We start from the raw sequence: 25,291 nt of genomic DNA on the forward strand, positions 1-25,291 counted from the left end.
CCTTCCTCAGCTTCAAACATCTTGAAAGGCCATTTGAAAGCAATATTAAAAGTCACTCTGTGAAAATTATTTGCTTACACATTTATGATGACATTTCCAACACTGCAGCACTCACTTAGTGATGCACTGAAGGATTGGCCCAGAAAATGGTGTTGACCTCTCTGGACTGGGACTTAGTCCCACTGTTATGTATTTAAGTGGCTGCAGGATTGCTTTAAGACCGGGTCACATGACTTGACCATGAGGTCATTGGGGTGTTGCACAAGCTTTTGTCTTGGTCTCATTTTCTGTTCTGTACACAGAGCAGCTCTTTCAATAAATCTATTGTGTGTTACTTCGAATATACGCGTGCAAACTACATCTATTTTTATTTAAAACCCGCAATCCCCAACATAGTTAGGACATTATACCTACAGTCCTCACAGAGGCAAGAGTAATACCATTGAGCCAAGGCTCCAGCCCTTACCCTACTCTTTCTTATCACCCAAAGTGACCTATTTGATTAACACAGGGTCTGCAGGCACACTTGACCAAAAACCCTAAAGCAGCAGAAACATAGAGCAGTCCACATCTGTAAGAGAGAGGCCAACATTTCTTTTCTGACCTTGCGTCAGAACTTAGCATTTTCTGCTATCCAGCACTTGCAGTTTGTACCCTCTGGTGCAACCGTGAGTGATATGTAAATGCCAGCAACGCATGGACTCGAATCAGTGAGCATAGAAAAATGCTCGGAACAGAAGACTGTGAAAACATACCACCGAGAATGGCTTCTAAGCTTGCTTCCTGAAAGCTATGAATGGCTGTATCGTGAGATCTAACCCTTTAAATCATAAGAATGCATCATTTTCAAGAGGTCATCCAAAAGCATGTTCTATTTTTAACCTCTCCTCTCTTGTGAGTTCACATTTCAGAAGAACAGAAAGGTTCAGGATTTTATTCATGGCCCTTTCTAAAATTAAAATTTGAACATTTTATTAAAGATAATAAAAATCAATCCCAGAAGGGAATCTGTAAAAGATTTACCTTGCGTTACCTTCAAACTTTACTCTTGACAGGCTCTGGAAGTATTTTTAAGATTTACTTAAAGGTTTACACACAAAAAAGTGACTTTTAATATTAGGAGTACCACTTAAACACAAATGCAGTAAAATGTAACTGTGGAATTATGTTATAATGTGGCCCATCATATCTGTGCTGGCTCTTGAATGGAATGATCAAATGGGCGGCACGGTGGCACATTGGTTAGCACCGCTGCCTCACAGCGCTAGGGACCCGGCTTCGATTCCGGCTTTGGGTGTGTACACAAACCCTACAGAGATTCTCCCAGTTTCTGCATGGGTTTCCTCCAGGTCCTCCAGTTTCCCCCCACAGCCCCAAGATATGCAGGTTAGGTGGACTGGCCATGCTGAATTGCCTCTTAGTGTCCAAAGATATGTAAGCTAGATGGATTAGTCATGTTAAATGTGTGGGGTTACGGGGATAGAGCCTAGGTATGATAATCTGTCAGACAGTCATTGCCGAATGGCCTCTGCTGCACTATAGGGATTAGATGATCCTATGAAATACTCTCTCCCAATTGCCCTAGATCTTCAGAAGTTTATTTATTTATTAGTGTCACAAGTAGACTTACATTAACACTGCAATGACGTTACTGTGAAAATCCCCTCGTCGCCACACTCCAGTGCCTGATTGGGTACGCTGAGGGAGAATTTTAACATGGCCAATGCACGTCTTTCAGACTGTGGGAGTAAACCAGAGCAGCCGGAGGAAACACACACGCAGACACGGGGAGAACGTGCAGACTCCACACAGATGGTGACCCAAGCTGGGAATCAAACCCGGGTCCCTGGCGCTGTGAGGCAGCAGTACTAACCACTGTGCCGCCCTGTAAAAAACTGCAGATGCTGGAAATCTGCAACAACAACAGAATATGCTGAAAATACCCAGCCGGTCAGGCAGCACCTGTAGGGAGAGAAACAAATTTAACGTTTCGGGTTAATGACCTTTCATCGGAACATTGTTATTCGTTACAACTCCATTTCTCTTCACAGAGGTTGCCTGACCAGTTGGAGTATTTCCAGCGTTTTCCAAACCCGGTGTCTTCCCCATCTTCGAGCTGTTTCGAAGGCCATTCAAAAGCAGTTCACTCTGTGGAAGCGACTTGCTTGCCACATTTTAAAAATTCATTCATGGGACATGGGCATCGCTGGCTGGCCAGCATTTATTGCCCATCCCTAGTTGCCCGAGGGCAGTTGAGAGTCAACCACATTGCTGTGGCTCTGGAGCCATACGTAGGCCAGACCAGGTAAGAGTCAGATTTCCTTCCCTAAAGGACATGAGTGAACCAGATGGGTTTTTTTCCAATAATCGTTTCGTGGTCATCAGTGGATTCTTAATTCTAGATTTTTTTTTAAGCTGAATTAAAATTCCACCATCTGCCATGGTGGGATTTGAACTCAGGTCCCCAGCACATTAGTTGAGTTTCTAGATTCGTAATCTAGCAATAATACCACTAAGCCATCACCCCCCCATGCACAGGAGGTTCACTACTTCAACTGGTGAAAAATAGCACAGACTGAAGTTTTATCCCAGTGAGCAAATCAAGCTTGTTAAAATGAACACACAAGGTAATTCCTGCCCTCCAGCTGCGCCTAATTCTTTTCCTTTCAAATAGACACACACCCGACTTACCTACTTCCTTAAAAATGCTCAGAGACAGACACCAACCTTCTTTAAAACACTGTCGAGAGTCTCCGGACGACTGATGTCAAAACAGATTAGCACAGCATCCGAGTCAGGGTAGGCTAGCGGGCGAACGTTGTCATAATATGCTGATCCTGGAAGGAAAGGAAGAAAGATGTCAGAATGAGATGTATAAGGAGAGTCATTTTACACGCCTTGTGAGAGCGCCTGTCAGGGCTAAACAATAGGCAGTTTCTTTTTTTAAAAGAAGCACAGTTAAAGTGAACATAATTTTTGCATCAGGTCAGAAATCAGCAAAACAAGATCACTCAACGAATCTTTTGCCAAAATGCTTGGATTAGGAAATCCATAAAGTAGGAGGTGAATGGCTGATTGGATTATATATTTCGGTGGCTACAACCAACTAGTTATAGAGGGAAATGAGTTTGATTTTGATACAGTGTTATTAAAAAGAAACAAAATTCACATTTGGTGGTATTTTATGCTCGTCCCCATGCTGAGTTGGGAAAGAGGAAGGGCATTTAAATCAGGCAGAAGGTTAGCAGCTGGGACCTCACCACATTCTTGCCTCTACCCCAGTTAGTCTGCGCTAGGGAGATTCGTGGTTGGCCTTACTGCCCTGCTGCCAGTTGAGGTCCTTGAGTAGGCAATTAATGCCCGATTAATCCCATTGCAGCAGGTATTAACTCAACAGCAAACAGCCAAGCCACCATGAAGGGAGCACTACTGCGGCACAGGGCTTAGCACTGCCGCCTCACAGCACCGGGGACCCGGGTTCGATTCCCGGCTTGGGTCACTGTCTGTGCCAAGTCTGCACGTTCTCCCCATGTCTGCGTGGGTTTCCTCCGGGTGCTCCAGTTTCTTCCCAGAGTCCGAAAGATGGGCTGGTTAGGTGCATTGGCCATGCTAAAGTCTCCCTCACCCTCCTGCCATTGCCACCGAACCCAGTTTCCCGTCCCCAGAAACCCCCACCTCCGTGTCCAGGAATGCAATGAAGATCCTGGATCGCCGATGGGTGTCTTTCCACCAGCAGCCACTGCCTCTCTGGTGGCGCTACTGAGCAAAAGAACTGTCATTCTGTGATGGACTAACAGCTCTTGAGGTGTAGCACTTCCTGTCCCGGGGTCTTTGATGCCATGGAGACAAAGATCCAAAACACCGACATGTGAATTAGGAGCAGGAGTAGGCCACTTAACCCATCAAGCCTGCTCCTCCATTCAATAAGATCATGACTGATCTGATTGTAATCTCAACCCTACATTCCTGCCGACTTTGATAACCTTTCACCCCCTTGTTAGTGATTAATCTGTCTAGCTCTATCTTAAAAAAACTTTCAAAGATTCTGCTTCCACTGCTTTCTGAAGAAGAGAGTTCCAGAAACTCACAACCTTCTTCTGTCTTAAATGAGCAACCCCTTATTTTTAAACAGTGACCCCTAGTTTTAGATTCTCTGACAAAAGGAAACATCCTCTCCTTATCCAATCTACCAATCCCCTCAGGGTCTTAAAAATTTTTGATCAAGTCGCCTCTTACTTTTCTAAACTCCAGTGGATGCAAACCAAACCTCACCAATCTTACCTCAGGAGACAACCTGACCATTCTTTGTATTAGTTTGGTAAACTTTCTCTGAACTGCTTCTAGTGCATTTATATATTTGCTTCAATAAGGAGACCAATAGTGTACATAATACTACAGGTGTGGTCTCACTAATGCCCTGTTCAATTGAAGAGTAACCTCCCTACTTGTGTAATCAATTCCTCTCACAAACAACAACATTCTATTAGCTTTCCTATTTACTTGTTGTACCTCAATACTAGCCTTTTGTAATTCATGTACTGGGGCACTCAGATCCCTCTGCACCTCAGCACTTTGCAATTACTCACCATTTTGATAACAAACTTCCTTTGTATTCTCCCTGCCAAAATGGACAATTGCACATTTGCTCACATTATACTCCAGTTACCAGATTTTTGCCCACTCACTTAGCCTATCTATGTCTTTGTAACCTTCTTATATCCTCTTCACAATTTACTTTCCCACCTATCTTTATGTCATCAGCAAATTTAGCAACCACACCTTCATCCAAGTCATTTTTATAAATTGTAAAAAGCTGAGGCCGCACCATTGACTCCTTTGGCACACCACTTGTTACATCATGGTGCACCAGTGACCTCTCAATGGCCAGAATGGCCTGTAATACAGGAAGGCCTTCCGAGGAGGTGGCGCCGCAGGTCTTTCACTGGCTCTCCAGCCAGTGGCCAAGACCCCTGTTGTCTCCATAAAACTCCCTCCATTAAATGAGCTTTCTCTTTTTCAAAGAAATATTGACCACTATCCTTTAACATCACAGTAACTACAGCCAAAGATCAAATACCCACCGAGACATACTAAGAACTTTAATTAGACAACCATAACATTTTTTGGTAATTAAAACATCAGTATTTTCCTTTGCCTATAATTGTTGTTCAAATTACACTTCAAAAATGTCAGAGGCGGATAAAAGTCTATCAAAGGCAATCCCTAATCTAGAGGGTTGAAATTGGCAATATTTTCTTAGATTTCCACCTATAAATTACCAGGAATTGGGAATAAAATAAAAGAGACCTTTGTTGACTTTTCCACCAACTTGTACTCGATTGGGAAAACCAGTGTTCACTGTAACAACTCGTACAATAATAGCTTGCACAAATTAAACAGCTGTCATTTGTGGCCTATACATTTCATAATCATATCTCTCTAATTAGCCACAGATACTAAAGACAACTGCAAGGCTACTAATTTCTGACTTTAACTACCAAAGCAAACAAATGCCGAAGACAGAAATGACTTTAACACGAAACGTCACTGTAGCAATCGGCCTCCAGCTACAGACACAAACTCATCCAGTAGACATGAAGCAGTAGCAATAAAAGGCCAGTTCACCCTGCACAACAGTGAGGTGATGGATTCAAAACCATAATTAGGGTTTACATTTGGCAGTTCCTTCCAACTGTGTCAAGTGTGCGACAGTTTGGGCATTGAAGAGATGAAACATAGAAACTAGAAGCAGGAGTAGGCCATTCGGCCCCTTGAGCCTACTCCACCATTCATTATGATCATGGCTGATCATCAAATTCAATATCCTGATCCCCCCTTCCCCCCCATATCCCTTTAGCCTCAAGGGCTATGTCTAATTCAAAGAACAAAGAACAGTACAGCACAGGAAACAGGCCCATCGGCCCTCCAAGCCTGTGCCGCTCATTGGTCCAACTAGACCATTCATTTGTATCCCTCCATTCCCAGACTGCTCATGTGACTATCCAGGTAAGTCTTAAACGATGCCAGCGTGTCTGCCTCCACCACCCTACTTGGCAGCGCATTCCAGGCCCCCATCACTCTCTGTGTAAAAAACATCCCTCTGATATCTGAGTTATACCTCGCCCCTCTCACCTTGAGCCCGTGACCCCTCATGATCGTCACCTCTGACCTGGGAAAAAGCTTCCCACTGTTCACCCTATCTATACCCTTCATAATTTTGTACACCTCTATTAGGTCTCCCCTCATTCTCCGTCTTTCCAGCGAGAACAAGCCCAGTTTACCCAATCTCTCCTCATAGCTAAGACCCTCCATACCAGGCAACATCCTGGTAAACCTTCGCTGCACTCTCTCTAAAGCCTCCACGTCCTTCTGGTAGTGTGGCGACCAGAACTGGATGCAGTACTCCAAATGTGGCCTAACCAGCGTTCTATACAGCTGCAACATCAGACTCCAGCTTTTATACTCTATACCCCGTCCTATGAAGTCAAGCATACCATATGCCTTCTTCACCACCTTCTCCACCTGTGCTGCCACCTTCAAGGATTTCTGGACTTGCACACCTAGGTCCCTCTGTGTTTCTATACTCTTGATGGCTCTGCCATTTATTGTATAACTCCCCCCTACATTAGTTCTTCCAAAATGCATCACTTCACATTTATCTGGATTAAATTCCATCTGCCATTTCTCCACCCAATTTTCAAGCCTATCTATATCCTGCTGTATTGTCCGACAATGTTCATCACTATGCGCAAATCCAGCCATCTTCGTGTCATCTGCAAACTTGCTGATAACACCAGTTACACCTTCTTCCAAATCATTTATATATATCACAGATAGCAGAGGTCCCAGTACAGAGCCCTGCGGAACACCACTGGTCACAGACTTCCAGCCGGAAAAAGACCCTTCGACTGCTACCCTCTGTCTCCTGTGGCCAAGCCAGTTCTCTCCTCATCTAGCCACCTCTCCTTGTATCCCATGAGCCTTAATCTTCTTAACCAACCTGCCATGAGGGACTTTGTCAAATGCCTTACTGAAATCCATATAGACGACATCCACGGCCCTTCCTTCGTCAACAATTTTTGTCACTTCCTCAAAAAACTCCACCAAATTTGTAAGGCACGACCTCCCTCTTACAAAACCACGCTGTCACTAATGAGATTGTTCCGTTCTAAATGCGCGTACATCCTGTCTCTAAGAATCCTCTCCAACAACTTCCCTACCACGGACGTCAAGCTCACTGGCCTATAATTACCCAGATTATCCTTGCTACCCTTCTTAAATAACGGTACCACATTTGCTATCCTCCAATCCTCAGGGACCTCACCTGTGTCCACTGAAGAGACAAAGAGACAAATTCCTTCTTGAAATCAAACAATGTTTTGGCCCCAACTACTTTTTCTGTTGTAGTGAATTCCACAGATTCACCACCCTCTGGGTGAAGAAATTTCTCCTCATCTCAGTTGTAAAAGGTTTATCCCTTATCCTTAAACTATGACCCCTAGTTCTGAACTCTCCCACTATTGGGAACATTCTTTCTGAATTTACCCTGTCTAACATTGTTAGAATTTTGTAAGTTCCTATGAGATCCCCTCTCACTCTTTTAAACTCCAGTGAATGTAATCCCAACTGATTTAGTCTCTCCTCACATCACCAGTCATCCCAGGAATCAGCCTGGTATACCTTCACTGTACTCCCTCTGTAGCAAGGACATCCTTCCTCAGATAAGGACACCAAAACTGCACACAATACTCCAGATGTGGCCTCACCATTGCCCTATTCTATTGCAGCAAAACATCCCTATCCCTGTACTAAAACTCTCTCACTATGAAGGCAAAACATACCATTTGCCTTCTTTACTGCCTGCACACTTACTTACATAGAATCCTACAGTGCAGAAGGAGGCCATTGGGCCCTTCGAGTCTGCATCGACCACAATCCCACCTAGGCCCTGTCCCCACAACCCCATGCGTTTACTCTAGCTAGTCCCCCTGAGGGGCAACTTAGCATGGCCAATCCACCTAACCCGCACATCTTTGGACTGTGGGAGGAAACTGGAGCACCCGGAGGAAACCCACGCAGACACGGAGAATGTGCAAACTCCACACAGACAGTGACCTAAGCTGGGAATCAAACCCGGGTCCCTTGCGCTGAGAGGCAGCAGTACTAACCACTGTGCCACCGTGCTGTCCTTTCAGCACGAGGACACCAAGGTCTCATTCAGTATCCACCTCTCTCAATTTAGAGCCTGCAAGATGAATTGAACATTATTTTTGTACTTCTGCTTTGTGGATTTCTATCAAAGCTTCTTTCCATCAGCACAGAGCTACAGCAGTTATTTTCATTTAAATACATGGCTGGGATTTTCTGGTTCTACCCACCACGGGACTGGGCATTCCCACCTGAAATCAACAGACCTCTGCCTGGTCCGTCAAAACGTTCTGGGAAAATCCGTTTTTACAGTCCACAATTCGATAAGAGTGGGGGAATGTGACTGGCTGGCTTGGTCGACAGACAACAGGAAGAGACATGGGGAGAACATGCAAACTCCACACTGACAGTGACCCAAGCCGGGAATCGAACCCAGGTCCCTGGCGCTGTGAGGCAGCAGTGCTAACCACTATGACACCATGCCTGCAGCAAGCAATCAGGAAGGCAATTGTCATATTGGCCTTCATTGCAAGAGGATTGGAGTACAAGAATAAACAAGTCTTGCTCTAATTGTACAAGGTTTTCGTGAGACCACATCTGGAGTTGTGTGTGCAGTTTTGGTCTCCACATTTAAGAAAGGAAATACTTGTGTTGGAGGCAGTATAGCGAATTGTTCATTAAATTGGTCTCTGTCATGGGGGGATTGTCCTATGATGAGAGGCTGAGAACATTGGTCTTATATTCTCTGGAGTTAAGAATGAGAAACAACCTCAATGAAATCTACAGAACACTGAAGGGACGCGATTGTTTCCACTGGTCGGGGAATCGAAAACATATGGACACATTCTCAGGATAAGGGGCCAATTATTTAGGACTGAGATGAGGAGAAATTCTTCCCTCAAAGGGTTGTGAATCTTTGGAATTCTCTACCCCAGAGGGTTATGCATGTTTAATCATTGAATATATTTAAAGCTGGGACATACCGATTTTTGGTCTCAGGCAACTCAGGGATATGGGGAGGGGGCAGGAAAATGGAATTGAGGCCCAAGATTAGATCATATTAAATGGAGGGGCAGGCTTGAAGAGCCACATGGTCTATTCCTGCTCCTATTTCTTGTCTGGCCTTCTTCTGTGTGTTAATGACTCCAAACTCCAGGACTACAGTTGGAATTTTACACCCCTCCTGGGCATGGATTGACAAGTGGGGGCATGTAAAATTGGACGCTATGGTACTGGCGTAAAGCCTATCCATTACCTACAAGAATTTTGCCGGCAGCAGGGGAGATGCCAGCATCCAATTGTATGGTTTACCAGGCTGATTCCTGGTGTGGCTGGTCTGTCATTAGAGGAGAGACAGACAACAGGAGTTGTATTCACTGGAGTTTAGAAGAGTGAGGGGGGTCTCATAGAAACTTATAAAATTCCAACAGGGTTAGGCAGGGTAATGGATAATTCCTCCGATGGGAGTTGTTAATGCCAAATGGCAAGGTTGGGGTGTAGGGGCGGGTGAGGGACGTAGTGCCTCCCGTTCAGTCACCACACCAAAGTAGTCCCTGCCGCTCAATTGCTCCCTCTGCCCTACCAACGCCAGTACTCCCCAACCACTCCCGAGCCTCTTCGCCTGGGCTGACTAGCCTGGCCCCAGTGAGACCCCAGACTGATATTTGCCCGGGCTCCATGCTGCCCCTCCTCCTTTGGACTGCCTGCAGTCCCAGCAGTGGCCACCAGTGGCAATACTGGGCTAAGAGAGCTGCCAGCCATTTGATTGGCCAGCAGCTCTCAAGAGGTGGGTCCTGCCCTCCTGAAAGCCCGCCTCAGGACAATTAACGACCACACGGACATTAAACAGCTGCAGGGCGAACTGTCCAAACTCCTAAACCCACCGCTGCCAGAATTGGTTTGAGTTTTTGGGGCGGCACGGTGACACAGTGGTTAGCACTGCTGCCTCACAGCGTTAGGGGCCCGGGTTCAATTCCAGCCTCGGGTCACTGTCTGTGTGGAGTTTGCACATTCTCCCCGTGTCTGGATGGGTTTCCTCCGGGTGCTCCAGTTTCCTCCCACGATCCAAAGGTGCGCAGGTTAGGTTGATTGGCCATGATAAATTGCCCCTTAGTGTAAGGGGGTCTAGGACTGTAAATATGTGGGATTACGGGGATGGGACCTGGGTGGGATTATTGTCGGTGCAGGCTCGATGGGCCAAATGGCCTCCTTCTGCAATGTGGATTCTATGATTCTATCAGCATATGGTTTTGACTTTTCAGATGTTCATGACAACCTTCTATGAACAATATTTTCTGCTTTCATTTCAAAGTGTTTTCACCTTGACAAATATTCACTACTCGATTCTGGCTAATGTAGATGAGTACTGGGGATTTTCAAGCTGTGATCGCGACACAGCATCAATCCATCTGACAGTTCGAGCCCCGGTCACACTCCAAATGTCACACTTTGGTGTAAAACAGTAAATCACAAACAACAACCTTCAGAAAAATGTACAAACAAGCAAAAGAAAACCAGCCATTTCCTGGAGATTTTTTCCTGACCTTGGGAGGTATCTGGTCTTTCCTCCAGGAAGGAGCCAAACACCATAAGACCACAAGACCATAAAACATAGGAGCAGAATTAGGCCACTCGGCCCATCGAGTCTGCTCCGCCATTCAATCATGGCTGATATTTTTCTCATCCCCATTCTCCTGCCCTGTCCGCATAACCCCTGATCCCCTTATTGATCAAGAACCTGTCTGTGACCAAAACCTTGGTCATCTGCAGAAACTTCGAATAGTGATTACATTTGACATCAGCTCAGGATCTATGTAGACTGCTTGCTTTCTGGGAATAGAGGAACAATGACATTCATACAATCCCTATAAGGCAGAAGGAGGCAACCTGGCCCATCGAGTCTACACTGAACACAATCCTAACCAGGCCCCATCCCCACATATTTACCCTAGCTAGTCCCCCTGACGCTAAGAGGCAATTTAGCATGGCCAATCCACTTAACCCACACATCTTTGGACTGTGGGAGGAAACCGGAGCACCCAGAGGAAACCCTCGCAGACATGGGGAGAATCTGCAAACTCCACACAGACAGTGACCCAGGGCGGGAATCGAACCCGGGACTCTGGCACTGTTAGGCAGCAGTGCTAACCACTGTGCCACCGTGTCTGCTCCGACTCTCCGACAGAGCATCTTACCAAAGCACCACCCCTCCCACATTTACCCCACTAATCCGCCTAACATCTTGGGACACTTAAGGGACAATTTGCCATGGCTAATCCACCTGACCTGCACATCCTTAGCAAGGGATAAAGCGCATTACTACCCAAATGCCACAACCAAGCCACCGAGACTGACTATCAGTGCACAATACCACAGCGGCTCAACTGCTATTCAGCTTGTTTATTGTTTGGAAAATGGATGGATTATGTTTTCCTCTTAAATTGAATAGCAGAATGAAACAATGCATAAAGTCACACGGGGTGCCAGGTGTAGTCACAGCATTGAACCAGGGAGGATTATTTTACTTTCTGCTGCAGGTGAGAAGGATAGGCATTCCTCCCTAGTCACAAAACAAAACAGCAAAAAGACGACAAGCCAGTTAGCTGAGATGACCGCATTTTCTGCTCCACCCATTGTCACGCTAAGCCTATTTTTGTGGTTCACAGCCCAATTCATAACTAGGTCTCCTTCTGTTCACATATACTTAAAACGGAGAATATGTTCATTTGTTTTTTTTAAACCAATGGCACCAAACAACAAAGACGGATTTGCATTTATATAGCACCTCTCACGGCCACTGGATGCCACAAAGTCTTTTTCAGCCAATGAAGTTCTTCTTCTAAATGTACTCACTGTTCTAATGCTGGAAACCCCACAGCCATTTGTGCACAGCAAGCTCCCACTAACAGCAATGCGATAATGATATGCAGCTTTTTCATAGAATCCCTACAGTGCAGGAGGAAGGCATCCAGCCCATCGAGTCTGCACCGACCACAATCCCACCCAGGCCCTGTCCTGTAGCCCTACGTATTTACCCTGCCAATCCCCCTAACACTAAGGGGCAATTAGGCATGGCCAATCCACCCAACCTGCTCATCTTTGGATTATGTGAGGAAACCGGAGCACCCGGAGGAAACCCACGCAGACATGGGGAGAATGTGCAAACTCCACACAGACAGTCACCGCAAGGCCGGAATTGAACCTGGGCCCCTGGTGCTGCGAGGCAGCAGTGCTAACCACTGTGCCATCATGGTGGTATTGATGGAGGGATAAGCATTCACCAGGTTGTCAAAGGGGACACTCATGTTCTTCCACGAAATGGCATCGTGGGATTTTTGATATCCGACTGAAGGGTTTAATGTCTCATCCAAAAGGTGGCACTTCCAACAGGGCAGCACTGAGAGAATGCTGCCCTGTTGGAAGTGCTCGATTCCTGGAGTTGGACTTCAATCCTGACTCAGAAGGCATAATTGCTAAAACAGAGTCACGGGGGACCCTCTAATTCTATGAGAGGCTGATAGCTTTTAGTAGAATTGGAGCCAATTAAGCAAATAGACCAAGGAATATCAGATTTCAATGCAAATCTAAATGTGAAACTTTGAAACATTGGAATAAGTATATTAAAGAAAATAAATTTGCATTTATCTTGTGTCTTTCATGATATCAGGACATCTTAAAGTTATTCAAATCTAATGTAGTGTTTTCACCTTCTTGCGTAGAGGCATCACTGATCCAAGGCTAACACCAAAATATATAAGGAAGAAGTATTAGGATGGCACAGTGGTTAGCACTGCTGTCTCACGGCACCAGGGTCCCGGGTTCAATTCTGGCCTCGGGTGACTGTCTGTGTGGGGTTTGCATGTTCTCCCTGTGGGTTTCCTCCGGGTGCTCCAGTTTCCTCCCACAGTCCACAGATGTGCAGGTCAGGGGGATTGGCCGTGCTATAATTGCCCCTTAGTGTCCCAAGATGTGTAGGTTAGATGGATTAGCCATGGTAAATGCACAGGGTTATGAGGATAGGGCGGAGGGGAGGGCAGGGCCTCTTTGGGAAAGTTGGTGATGGCTTGATGGGCCAAATGGCCTCTTTCCACACTTTGGCTCTGTTGGAAGCCACGGTAGCACAGTGGTTAACACTGCTGCTTCACAGCTCCAGGGACCTGGGTTCGATTCCCGGTTTGGGTCACTGTCTGTGTGGAGTTTGCACATTCTCCTCGTGTCTGCGTGGGTTTCCTCCGGGTGCTCCGGTTTCCTCCCACGGTCCAAAGATGTGCGGGTTAGGTTGATTGGCCATACTAAAAAAAATTGCCCTTAGTGTTCTGAGATGCGTAGGTTAGAGGGATTAGTGGGTAAATATGTAGGGATATGGGGGTAGGGCCTGGGTGGGTTTGTGGTCGGTGCAGACTCAATGGGCCGAATGGCCTCTTTCTGTACTGAAGGGTTTCTATGATTTCTATGATCTTGCTGAATTCAAAATTACATTCACAACTCTCCTGTCATCAACCCATCCAATTCAATATCTCCTCAGCTAACAATTGATACCAAAACTTAGATGGGTTACATCAATTGCTTGTCATGAGCTTTAATCTTCCTTCTACTCGTACAAGTCAGAAAATAGAAAGGTTTTTTTTAACCATACGGCATCTTGCACAAAGATGATAACTTTACCTGACACCATTAAAACTGCTGGAATGCATTTTCACTCAGAAATGAAGAAGAAAAGCTATGTTATTATTTCAGGTTACTTCTGACAATCTCTGGGGAGCCTGTAGCACAAAGGCCAGCTTCAAATAACCTGCCATTTACACAGAATTATTGGATATTGGAAAACCTCTTCATGCCACAAATCTTATTCTGGGATTAGGAAGTCAGCTTTGACACGTATCTTGCTGTGCAAGCTAAACACATGGATCACTCCGGCACAGAAATATGACATTCGAGTATGTTGCTGGTGTTGGGACAACTAAAATCGACACCTTTGACGTGTGCTGTCTTTCTTTAGGCAAGTTATGAAATCAGTGAGATGACATGTCACCACTGCCTTGCACATCTTTCTCAGCTACCTACCCAACTGCATTACACAGCCCAGGGTTTATTTTTTATTCCTTGCCATATGCCCGACAGTCCAATGGATGGTGGGCTGCCCAGTTAGGAAATGGTCGAATTGAACAACTAGTCAACTCAGAAGGGTTAGAGGTGGATAAAAGCAGATTACTGCGGGTGCTGGAATCTGAAACCAAAAGAGAAAATGCTGGAAAATCTCAGCAGGTCTGGCAGCATCTGTAAGGGGAGAGAAGAGCTAACGTTTTGGGTCCAGATGACCCTTTGTCAAAGGGTTAGAGACGGCTTGCCTTAGCGTATTTGGTAAATAGATAACATTGTAAAATATGTGAATGACAGTATGGATTTATTAACTTTGACGTGCTTTGTCACCAGCTAGATTTTCGCCTTTACGAGAATCAGGCTGCTGGAAACTGTAGAGACCTGTATAATCTGTATAATCCTAAAAATACTGTAGTCTAATAAACAGTCACGTGGTGATTCAGACCCTGAATATTGCTGAGAAGTGAGACATATTGTTGAAGCTTCTCTTCTTGCTCTCAACAGGACAAATGCAGGAAAGTCAAATTTCTTGCTGATGCGCGATTGATTCACACGGGAGGCTAGGACGTACCCGGGAATAAAGGCTTTTATTCACAACAAGAATAGAGCATACTGCTTAACAATACTATCCCAGACTAAGGGCTACTAGGAAGTAGCAGTGACCTTTATACTCCTGTAAGAAGGCGGAGCCAAACGGAGCGTACCACAGAACAATGCTAACAGGTGGAACACCCCAACCCTAACCCCAACAGTAACAAGAGTAACATATGTACAAGTACCCATAGTGGTAACCATCTATGGTTCACCACACTTGCGATCACTACGATTTGTAGAAGACAAAGGTGCGGATTTAATGGCAACACAACTCCAAGACCAGCGAGATAAATTATGGGCCCGGATGCTTCTCCTGTTTCCCCTGCCATCCCCTTACCTGTCCCCTCACAACCTTCGGGTACCCAAAATTGTGAACCATCTCTTTTTTAAGCAAAACCTCTTGGCTTTTGTACGCTATACCTCTATTTTTAAAGCCCAGGTTTCAGTGTGATGCATTTTATAACCCTTACCTTGTCAGACAATTAGACGCAACTTGGTCATTCATATTATGCAGCCAATGCCACTTCACCAAACTTAGCCCTATGTAATACGCCCAGACAGGAATATCCAAAAGTCTTGAACTTCACAAGCATTGCAAACAACAATCCCATGCACAAATGAGAATATCTTGAACTAACAGTGACATATTCTATTGACAAATAACGCCTGGTTTCACTCCCAAGTTTAAAATTAGCAAAATCTCCCAGTAAATCAGCACCAATTAATTCCCCTGCAATAACGTGTTATTCTATCCACATCCAGGGGCCCCGAACTGCCTATCCAGGGGTGGCACGGTGGCACAGTGGGTAGCACTGCTGTCTCACAGCGCCAGGGACCCGGGTTCGATTCCCGGCTTGGGTCACTGTCTGTGTGGAGTTTGCACATTCTCCCCGTGTCTGCGTGGGTTTCCTCCGGGTGCTCTGGTTTCCTCCCACAGTCCAAAGATGTGCGGGTTAAGTGGATTGGCCATGCTAAATTGCCCCTTAATGTCATGGGGGCTAGCTAGGGTAAATGCATGGGGTTATGGGGATAGGACCCAGGTGGGATTGTGATCGGTGCAGACTCAATGGGCCGAATGGCCTCCTTCTGCACTGGTCGGGATTCTATGAATGGGCTTTGGAGATATTTATTTTCTCATGTTTAATTGAAACTAACCACACTTACAAATGCCCCAAACATGTGCAACATACATATAATAGGAATGTAAAGTACTACAGATTCTGGGAAACTGAAATACAAACAGAAAATGCTGGAAATACACAGCAGGCCAGGCAGCATCTATGAAGAGAGAAACAGTCAATTTTTCAAGTCCACCATTCAGTCCCAATGCCTCCATGGTCACACACCATCAAGAAATAATCTATTTTAAATGCAAGAGCCAGTTCAAATGAAAAAATAATTCTGAAAAGAGTCAGATAATTGAACTGGAAGTATAGTTGCTGAGAAAAGTCCATGTAGATCATAGAATCCCTACAGTGCAGAGTGAGGCCATTCAGCCCTTCGGTCCTGCAGCAATAACAATCCCAGCCAGGCCTTAACCCCACATATTTACTCTGATAAGCCAGGCCTTAACCCCACATATTTACTCTGATAAGCCCCTGCCAGTCAACCTAACCCGCACATCTTTGGAGTGTGGGAGGAAACCGGAGCACCCGGAGGAAACCCACACAGACACGGGGAGAATGTGCAAACTCCACACAGACAGTGACCCGAGGTTGGAATTGAACCTGATTCCCTGGCGCTGTGAGGCAGCAGTGCTAACCACCGCGCCACCCTCTAAGCACAATCAATCGTTGAGGTGTACAGCATGAATTCCTGACATCGCTTCAGTAACACGTCCCTCTTTTCAGCAATAAAATTCTCACAGTGGAATCCAGAACCGACCACGTAGAAGATAAGGAAATGCAGATATGAATGTGATAAGGGTACAGACTGGCACCAATGGTTGTACAGTGCCAGAACATACATATGTATGGACAATCAGAATGAGATTATAAATTATTACAGTTTCAAGTCCGCTATGGCTAAATTGGATGACTCACTGGGATGTAGCCAAGAATTCAGACATGGGGAAGGACAAAGATTAACTACATAGCAGCAGGTAAAATATTCAAACTGGACGCATCTAATCTGCAGCTTTGGTTTTGTTCTCCAGTAGAATTGTTTCCATTTTAAAAAATGCCTATTAAAGCAGAAATAGTGAAAGTTTTGATTTGTTTTTAAATGCAAGTGTCAAACTTCACCAATTTTTCCACCACATATGATGCACGGGACTGACTAGTAGAGCTTCTGAGTGGAAATGAAAGCCTGAGTGAATACAAACTTGAAAAAGGGCTAATGAGTTCTTAGATACCAATGCAGGAAATAAAGGAAATCAAAGCTGAGAGATATGGACAATGTGATCAATGTATGTAAAAATTAATTAGTTCCACCAGCAAAACAAAGGGAAAATAGTTTTTCAGAAAATTGCATTTCCACTTGAAATTTAAAAGCCTTTTTGCAAAATTATTAATTGGGACCATTAGGTTAGTACTCTGATGTCCCTACATCAGTGAGGACAAGAGGCCTAAGGATTTAAATAGTCTGACTGGACTAACTCAAAATGGCTGAATTTGAGTCTTATTTTCTGAAACAAAATCAGTGATCCCTACAACTACTTGGAGTGAAAAGATTAAGGAATGTCATTGTGTTCAATGCAGTTTTAAGTTTTACTTAATAACCAGCATCAGAATTTATCAAAAGCAGTGTAGGTTGGAGAAATGAACCACAAGATTAAAAGAAAATCCTTAATTATTCAACAGGTAAACAAATGCTTTAGAATCACAGAATCCCTACAGTGCAGAAGGAGGCCATTTGGCCCATCGAGTCTGCATTGACACAAAGCCACCCAGGCCCCATCTCCGTAACCCCCAACGTATTTACCCAACTAGTCCACCTGACACGAAGGGAAAATTTAGCATGGCCACTCAGCCTAACCCGCACGTCTTTGGAGTGTGGGAGGAAACCGGAGCACCCGGGAGGAAACCCACGCAGACACAGGGAGAATGTGCAAACTCCACACAGACAGTTACCAAAAGCCATGCCAACAAAGATCAAGTTCATCAATATCGGAGGTTAAAAATGTCTGAGAAGTAATCAACAGGTCTTTAAATCATTTTATTTATTATAAATCCATCGATACTTCCAGTAGAGAGAAATTTGAGCATATCGACAGCCTTTAAATGAGCTCAAATCTCTCCAATAAAGGACATTTACATTTCAGTATTAATGGGTTTAAATTAAATAATTTAATAATAAATTATTTTAATACATATTATAGATTATCTGCTGTAAGATTGGAGAGGGAAAGGAATATTAACACACCAAGTATTAATACAGTAGCAGTTTCTATCTGATCTTGTTTATAATTGTATGAATTTACAATGATGCCTGATTGTATACTTGCAAGGTGTCGTTCGGTTATAAATTAATGTAGCCTAAATATTAGCATCTTCTTTGATTAGCATGTCAGCCACGTTACTTCAATTCTGTTAATCATAGAATCACTACAGTGCAGAAGGAGGCCATTCAGCCCATCGAGCCTGTGCCGACAACAATCCCACCCAGGCCCTATCCTCAAAACTCCATGGGGGCGATTCTCCCAAAAAGGTTCAGATTGCTGAATTCACGGGAAAACTGGTGTAAATCACAATTGTTTTTTCAGTGGGAGTTCAGACTCGAATATCCCACACTCTGTGCAATGCAGAGGCCACAATTGTGGCATTAAAAGCTCAGGGGAGGGGCCAATTCACGCCAGAGTCTGACATTTCTAGAACTCTGCGCATGCACAGTGGCCCCGAACTGTCAGCCTGCAGATTGCTGGCCAGCCGGGACCCTCGCAGTGCTGCCCCTCCAGGACCCCGCCTCCCCCAAGGCCAAATGGCAGCTCCCACAAGCATTCCCGGGACAGCCCCACCCTCACCATCCCAGAGTACCCCGATCTCCAGCCCCTGCCCCAGCAGTGACGATCCCCCCCACCACCCCACCCCAGCAGAATCCCCCCAATGGAAGTAGACCCCCATGGCAGACCACCGCCCCCACCCCCCAGGCCGCCCTGAACGCTGGCCTCCCTCCAGCTCCAATCGATCCCAATGCAGTGTGGTAGCGGGAAACCCCACCCCCACCGATTGTCCCTAATCACTGCCCCTAGGCCCCTCCCCTTGGCACTGCCCGATGTCCAGTGGGCAGTGCCAAGCTGTCCCCTGGGCATGGGCACTTTGCCCCTTGGGCAGTGCCAGGGGACACAGGCAGGCCCTGCCAGGGTGCCCATGCCCAGGGGGCACCACCACTGTGCCACCCGACCTCCTGGGGGGCTACGATTGCCCCCCCCCATCACTCCACCTGGGTCTCCTGCTAGTTCCCCGAAAGTGGGAGCTACTCTAAACCCGGAGTGAAATTGCACTGGCGGGGTGGGAAATGCTATCAGACCCGGAGAATTCAGTCCTGGGTCCGATAACCACATTTAAATTACATTCAAATAAAAGATTAAAATAACTTACCTGCTGTTCCCGCCGGTTTCCAGTGTGATCCCAACTGTGCCGGATATCCGTTGCTCGGAAATGCGCGCGCGTCGGGAACACATGCACGAATCTCCCAAATCGACACACAGGCAATTAGCGGGTTGCGATGGGAGAATCACAGCCCACATATTTATCCTGTTAATCCCCCTGATACTCAGGGCAATTTAGCATGGCCGAGCAACCTAACCTGCACACCTTTGAATGTGAGGGGAAACCGGAGCACCTGGATGAAACCATACAGACACGGGGGGGAATATGCAAACTCCACACAGACAGTGACCCAAGGCTGGAATCCTGGGTCCCTAGCGCTGTGAGGCAGCAGTGCTAACCACTGTGCCACCCTTACTTATTAACATCCTTACTGAAAGCATGACTAGCGAATTCCATTCATTCATTATTAATGGACATTTATACATCTTTAACAAAAAACAAAGATTACAGCACTGCTACTGTCATTACAGTTTAGTCAATAAACAGGGAGAAACTCATTAAATCAGAGCAGATTACAAGTTTCTTGCTAAATGGGTTAGACAGTGTCATGTTCCGCCCATTGCACTTTTGCTTCTTGTGTCCATGTTGGAACCCAACACTGATAGCCAGGAATCGAAATGGATTCCAACTTCCAGCATCTCTATTTAAGCCATTATTATCCATCAGGCTAATGCAACGTGCAACATTTTATCAAAAACATGTTTCAGTCATTGGTTCTTAACTCAAGTACAACCTCCCTGAAAACAATCACTGAGGTTTTAATAAAAGGGATAGAATTAATTAGTGCGGGCTGAAGGGCATTCAGGGATAACTGGAACACCTGCATTTTGTGCGTAAGAGGAGGAAAGGAGGAAGAGCAAATGTATACGGTGCAGGTAATTTTTTACTGTTGAGAGGTGGAGAAGTGGAGGAGTGAGTTGACCCATTGGGCATTATATCATGGAGCGCCACAGTGGTAAGCACTCAACGCCAGGGACCCAGGTTCGATTCTGGGCTTGGGTGACTGTCTGTGTGGAGTTTGCACGTTCTCCCTGTGTCTGCGAGGATTCCTCCGGGTGCTCTGGTTTTCTCCCACAGTCCAAAGATGTGCAGGTTAGGTGAATTGGCCATGCTAAATTCTCCCTCGGTATACCTGGACAGGAGTGTAGCAATTAGGGGATTTTCACAGTAACTTCATTGCAGTGTGAATCTAAGCCTACTTATGACTAATAAATAAACTTTAAGTTTAGATGTGTGATTTAGGTTGATTGGCCATGCTAAATTGCTCTTAGTCTCAGGGGGACTAGCTAGAGTAAATACATGGGGTTATGGGGATAGGGTCTGGGTGGGATTGTGGTCGGTGCCGACTTGATGGGCCAAACAGCCTCCTTCTGCACTGCAGGATTCAATGGTTCTAAGCCCCATGCACCCCAGACATTCTCTCTCTCTCTCACCTTCTTCCTTCTGGAAAAAGATACAAACGTCTGAGGGCATGTACCAACCAAATCAAGAATAGCTCCTTCCCTGCTGCTATCAGACTTTTGAATGGACCTACCTCGCATTAAGTTGATCTTTCTCTACACCCGAGCTATGACTGCAACACTACATTCTGCACTCTCTCGTTTCCTTCTCTATGAACGGTATGTTTTGTCTGTATAGCACGCAAGAAACAATTCTTTTCACTGTATGTTAATACATGTGACAATAATAAATCAAATCAAAATCAAATCGGATCACCTGCGTTAACAGATACAGAGTAGCCAGTGTTTACTGGATAAAGTTCATGCACAAGAATGCTGACATATTGGGCTTTAAGTTCACCTTTGCTCCATCTGCACTATCAACTGCCCTGGTACACAAATGCTGGTGGTCCTGGGTTGATTGAAATGTTAATAGTCTTGGCATCCTTCAGTGGTCAGCGCCATTCCTCACCCAGTGTGCTATGAATGTACAATTTGTCTTCTGGCGGGGAGAAAGGCTGGCACCGGAGAACGGCACTCAGCACTAGATGGCCCTTTCCTTGTGCTTAATCTTGTGAGCGAACCAAAAATAAAATGCTGGTGGCTTCAACTCCATAACTGGAAGATGAGAAGAAATACTGCAACCTCCAGCAAAAGACTGGAGTTGGCAGGTAAATCACTTATGTATTGCTCATTTTTAATTTTCTAATGGCATTGTTGAATGGCTCCCATTGTTTGTGCTTTTTCTTCACAGATTGCTGCACAGTTTAGACATTTTTATTGATGGTACACGCTTAAAATATAAGACCTGCTCCTTCCTGCAGCCATTCATTGTCGGCCAAGTTTAGATGTCAGAAAGGATAAACTATAAAGAGGTGGCAATACATATAAAGAGGTGGCAATACAAAATTTATGGAAATTTGAAGCTCCGATTAAGCAGAAAATGAATCTATTTAGCCCTTGATTCTTTAAAACATTCAAAATTTCATTGCCCAGACTATTGGACAAAACAATGGCAGATGGAATTCAATATGGGGGAATGTGGAACTATCCAATTTGGATGAGAGAAAGATAAATTCAGATTATTCTCTTAATTGTGGGAAACTCAGAACTGTAGGATCACAGAATCCCCACAGTGCAGAAGGAGGCCATTCAGCCCAGCGAGTCTGCACTGACAATAATCCCACCCAGGGCCTACCCTGCAACCCCATGTATTTACCCTGCTAATTTCCCCCCCCCCCCAACTAACCTACACATCTTGGGACACCAGGGGACAATTTAGCATGGCCAATCAACCTAACCCACGCATCTTTGGACTGTGGGAGGAAACTGGAGCACCTGAAGGAAACCCACACAGACATGAGGAGAATGTGCAAACTTCACAAAGACAGTGACCCGAGGCCGGAATCGAACCCGAGTCCCTGGTGCTGTGAGGCAGCAGTGCTAACCACCGTGCGAAAAGAGCAAAAGACTTAAGCATCCATGGATACGAAACACCAGGGGTGGAATTTTTCTGCCCCTGCCCGCCATGGGAATCGTAGCTGGTGGGACACAGACCTTGCAAAGGTCCGTTGACCTCAGGCGGGATTTTCCAGCCTTGGTGCAAGTCGTGGCCAGAAAATCCCGCCCTAAAAGCTAGTGCACAGGTACAAAAAGTAAATCAAAAGCGCTAATGGAATTTTAACCATTAACTCAAGAAGATTGGAATATGATGATAATTCAGGACTAGATGGTGGAGTTTGCCTTCTTGCCATCCAAGAAGTCAGCGGCAAACACATCCCCGCCGATACATGCTGCTCCGCAGCTATTTAACACTTCAGGCAGCGCAAATTGACTGGAAACGGGACTTGTTCTTCTCAAGTCCAGAGAAGGTTCCCAGGAATGAAGAGCTTGACGTATGAGGAGCGTCTGAGGACTCTTGGTCGGTACTCGATGGAGTTTAGAAGGATGGCGGGGGGGAGATCTCATTGAAACTTACAGAATACTGAAAGGCCTGGATAGAGTGGACATGGGGAAGATGTTTCTGCAAGTGGGAGAGAATAGGATCCGAGGGCACAGCCTCAGAGTAAAGAACGACTCTTTAGAACCGAGGAGGAATTTCTTCAGCTAGAGGGCGATGAATCTATGGAACTCATTGTCACAGAAGGCTTATTGAGTGTATTTAAGACAGAGATAGATAGGTTCCTGATTAGTAAAGGCTATGGGGAGAAAGCGGGAGAATGGGTTTGAGAAACTTATCAGCTATGATTGAATGGTGGCCCAGGAGTAAATTTTCAGGGTCTCAGGACAGGGAGAGGAGGTGGGGCCTTGGGGTTGCGGCTGGTTGTCACGGCGGTTGGGTAGCCTGGACTAAGGTGTTGGTGGTTGGTGGAGAGGCCAGGGGGTGGCACGGTGGCACAGAGGTTAGCACTGCTGTCTCACAGCACCAGGGACCCGTGTTCAATTCTGGCCTCAGGTGGCCGCACATTCTCCCCATGACTGCGTGGGTTTCCTCCGAGTGCTCTGGTTTCCTCCCACACCCCAAAGATGTGCACGTTAGGTAGATTAGCCATGGGAAATGTATAGGGTTACGGTGACAGGGTGGGGGAGGGGGCCTGGGTGAGATACTCTGTCAGAAAGTTGATGCAGACTCAGTGGGCTGAATGGCCTCTTCTGCGCTGTAGGGATTCTATTGCTGGATCAAGTAACCTACACTGGCCAGACCTGCTGAGGGTCTCCTCATGTTAAAAGGAAGCCAGTGATGGAGGCCCTAGCGCCCATAGTTAAATCAGTAATGATCTAACTAAATGGCAAAATGAGTTTGAGGAGCTGAATGGTCTACTCATGTTTCTATTGCAGTTCTTGTTAATACAATCATTTCAGAAAGGATATAATTGTGCTTTTTACAATTTCCTCCCTCAACCACTCTGTATTGAAGACTCTTGTTACTGCTGCAGTTCTACAGGGCAGGCCCTCAGTACCTAAGACCATAAGACATAGGAGCAGAATTAGGCCTCTCGGCCCATCGAGTCTGCTCCGCCATTCAATTATGCCTGATACTTTTCTCATTCCCATCCTCCTGCCTTTTCCCCATAACCCCTGATCCCCTCATCAATCAAGAACCCATCTATCTCTATCTTAAAGACACTCAATGACCTGGCCTCCACAGCCTTCTGCGGCAAAGAGTTCCACAGATTCATCACTCTCTGGCTGAAGAAATTCCTCCTCATCTCGGTTTTAAAGGATCGCCCCTATAGCCTGAGGTTGAGCCCTCTGGTTCTAGTTTTTCCTACTAGTCCACTCTATTCAGGGCTCACAGTATCCTGTAAATTTCAATAAGATCCCCCCCTCATCCTTCTAAACTCCAACGAGTACAGACCTCAGCAATAGACCATTCTTCAGGAATAGACAGTCAATGTCAGCCGTCAACGCAAACATAGAGGGGTGATGATAGAAAAGTCCAATTCAGTCCTTCAACATATGCTGTCATGAAGGGGCTTTATAGATAGCAACGAAATCCTGATGCAATGCAACTGTGCCATACAACACTGCAGTATAAGACTATACTGTGTAGCACCATGCGGTGCAGCACCACACATGCAGTGCTGTGCAGAATTTTTTTATTCATTCATGAGACATGGGCGTTGCTGGCTGGCCAGCATTTATTGCCCATCCCTAGGTTGTCCCTGAGAAGGTGGTGATGAGCTGCCTTCTTGAATCGCTGCAGTCCATGTTCTGTGGGTTGATCCACAATGCCGTTAGGGAGGGAATTCCAGGATTTTGACCCAGCGACTGCGAAGGAACGGCGATATATTTCCAAGTCAGGATGTTGAGTGTCTTGGAGGGGAACTTGCAGGTGGTGGTGTTCCCATGTATCTGCTGCCCTTGTCTTTCTAGATGGAAGTAGTCGATGGTTTGGATCAAATATTTAAATTACTGAACAAATATGTCCAATGTTTCACAAATTCTGATGCAAAATAATGTCCTGAAAGATGTCACAGGCCGATCTCATGTCAGGCAACCCTTGTAGAGTTGTTTTATCCGCACTGGAAAGTCTAAATCTTGTTTTAAATGTTTCCACTTACTGAGCGATTGTCTCACTGAAATCTATCTTCATAATAAAGAGACTGTCTTCTTTTCTCCTCGGAGCAGGGGGAACAGCGATTGTTCCATGGTCGCGCATGAGAAATTCCTGCAAGCCTCACAATTGTCAGTGTTACTTGGGAATTTGTAACACTTTGCACAGAGAGAGTGGAGCTGTGCCAGTGATGCAGTGCGGGACCTAACAGTGATTGAGTGGGATCATTTTAATCTCCTGTATAGTTATAACTAAACTATTCATTAAGTGCTTAAGCAGAAGTGGCTCCAGCAGCTCCGACGTGGAACAAAGGGTCAACACCTCAGCCATGGTCCAAGGACACAAGCCAATTTCATCCCTCACCCCGCCTTCCCAGTAATTCCTTGCCAACCTTAAAGCAGAAC

The 25,291-nt window shown here is 45.6% G+C and overlaps 1 protein-coding gene across 1 annotated transcript in view; it reads right to left on the reverse strand.

Moving 5' to 3' along the window:
- The window catches only part of rnd2 (Rho family GTPase 2), an 80,775-nt gene that overhangs the window by 20,769 nt on the left and 34,715 nt on the right, over positions 1–25,291 (reverse strand). The window contains exon 3 of the mRNA XM_078223985.1: positions 2,728–2,837. Within this exon, the coding sequence (XP_078080111.1) occupies positions 2,728–2,837 (110 nt within the window). The remainder of the gene's footprint in view (positions 1–2,727; positions 2,838–25,291) is intronic.

The sequence above is a fragment of the Mustelus asterias genome, chromosome 11 (genome assembly GCF_964213995.1).
Source record: "Mustelus asterias chromosome 11, sMusAst1.hap1.1, whole genome shotgun sequence".
Taxonomy (NCBI): Eukaryota; Metazoa; Chordata; class Chondrichthyes; order Carcharhiniformes; family Triakidae; genus Mustelus; species Mustelus asterias.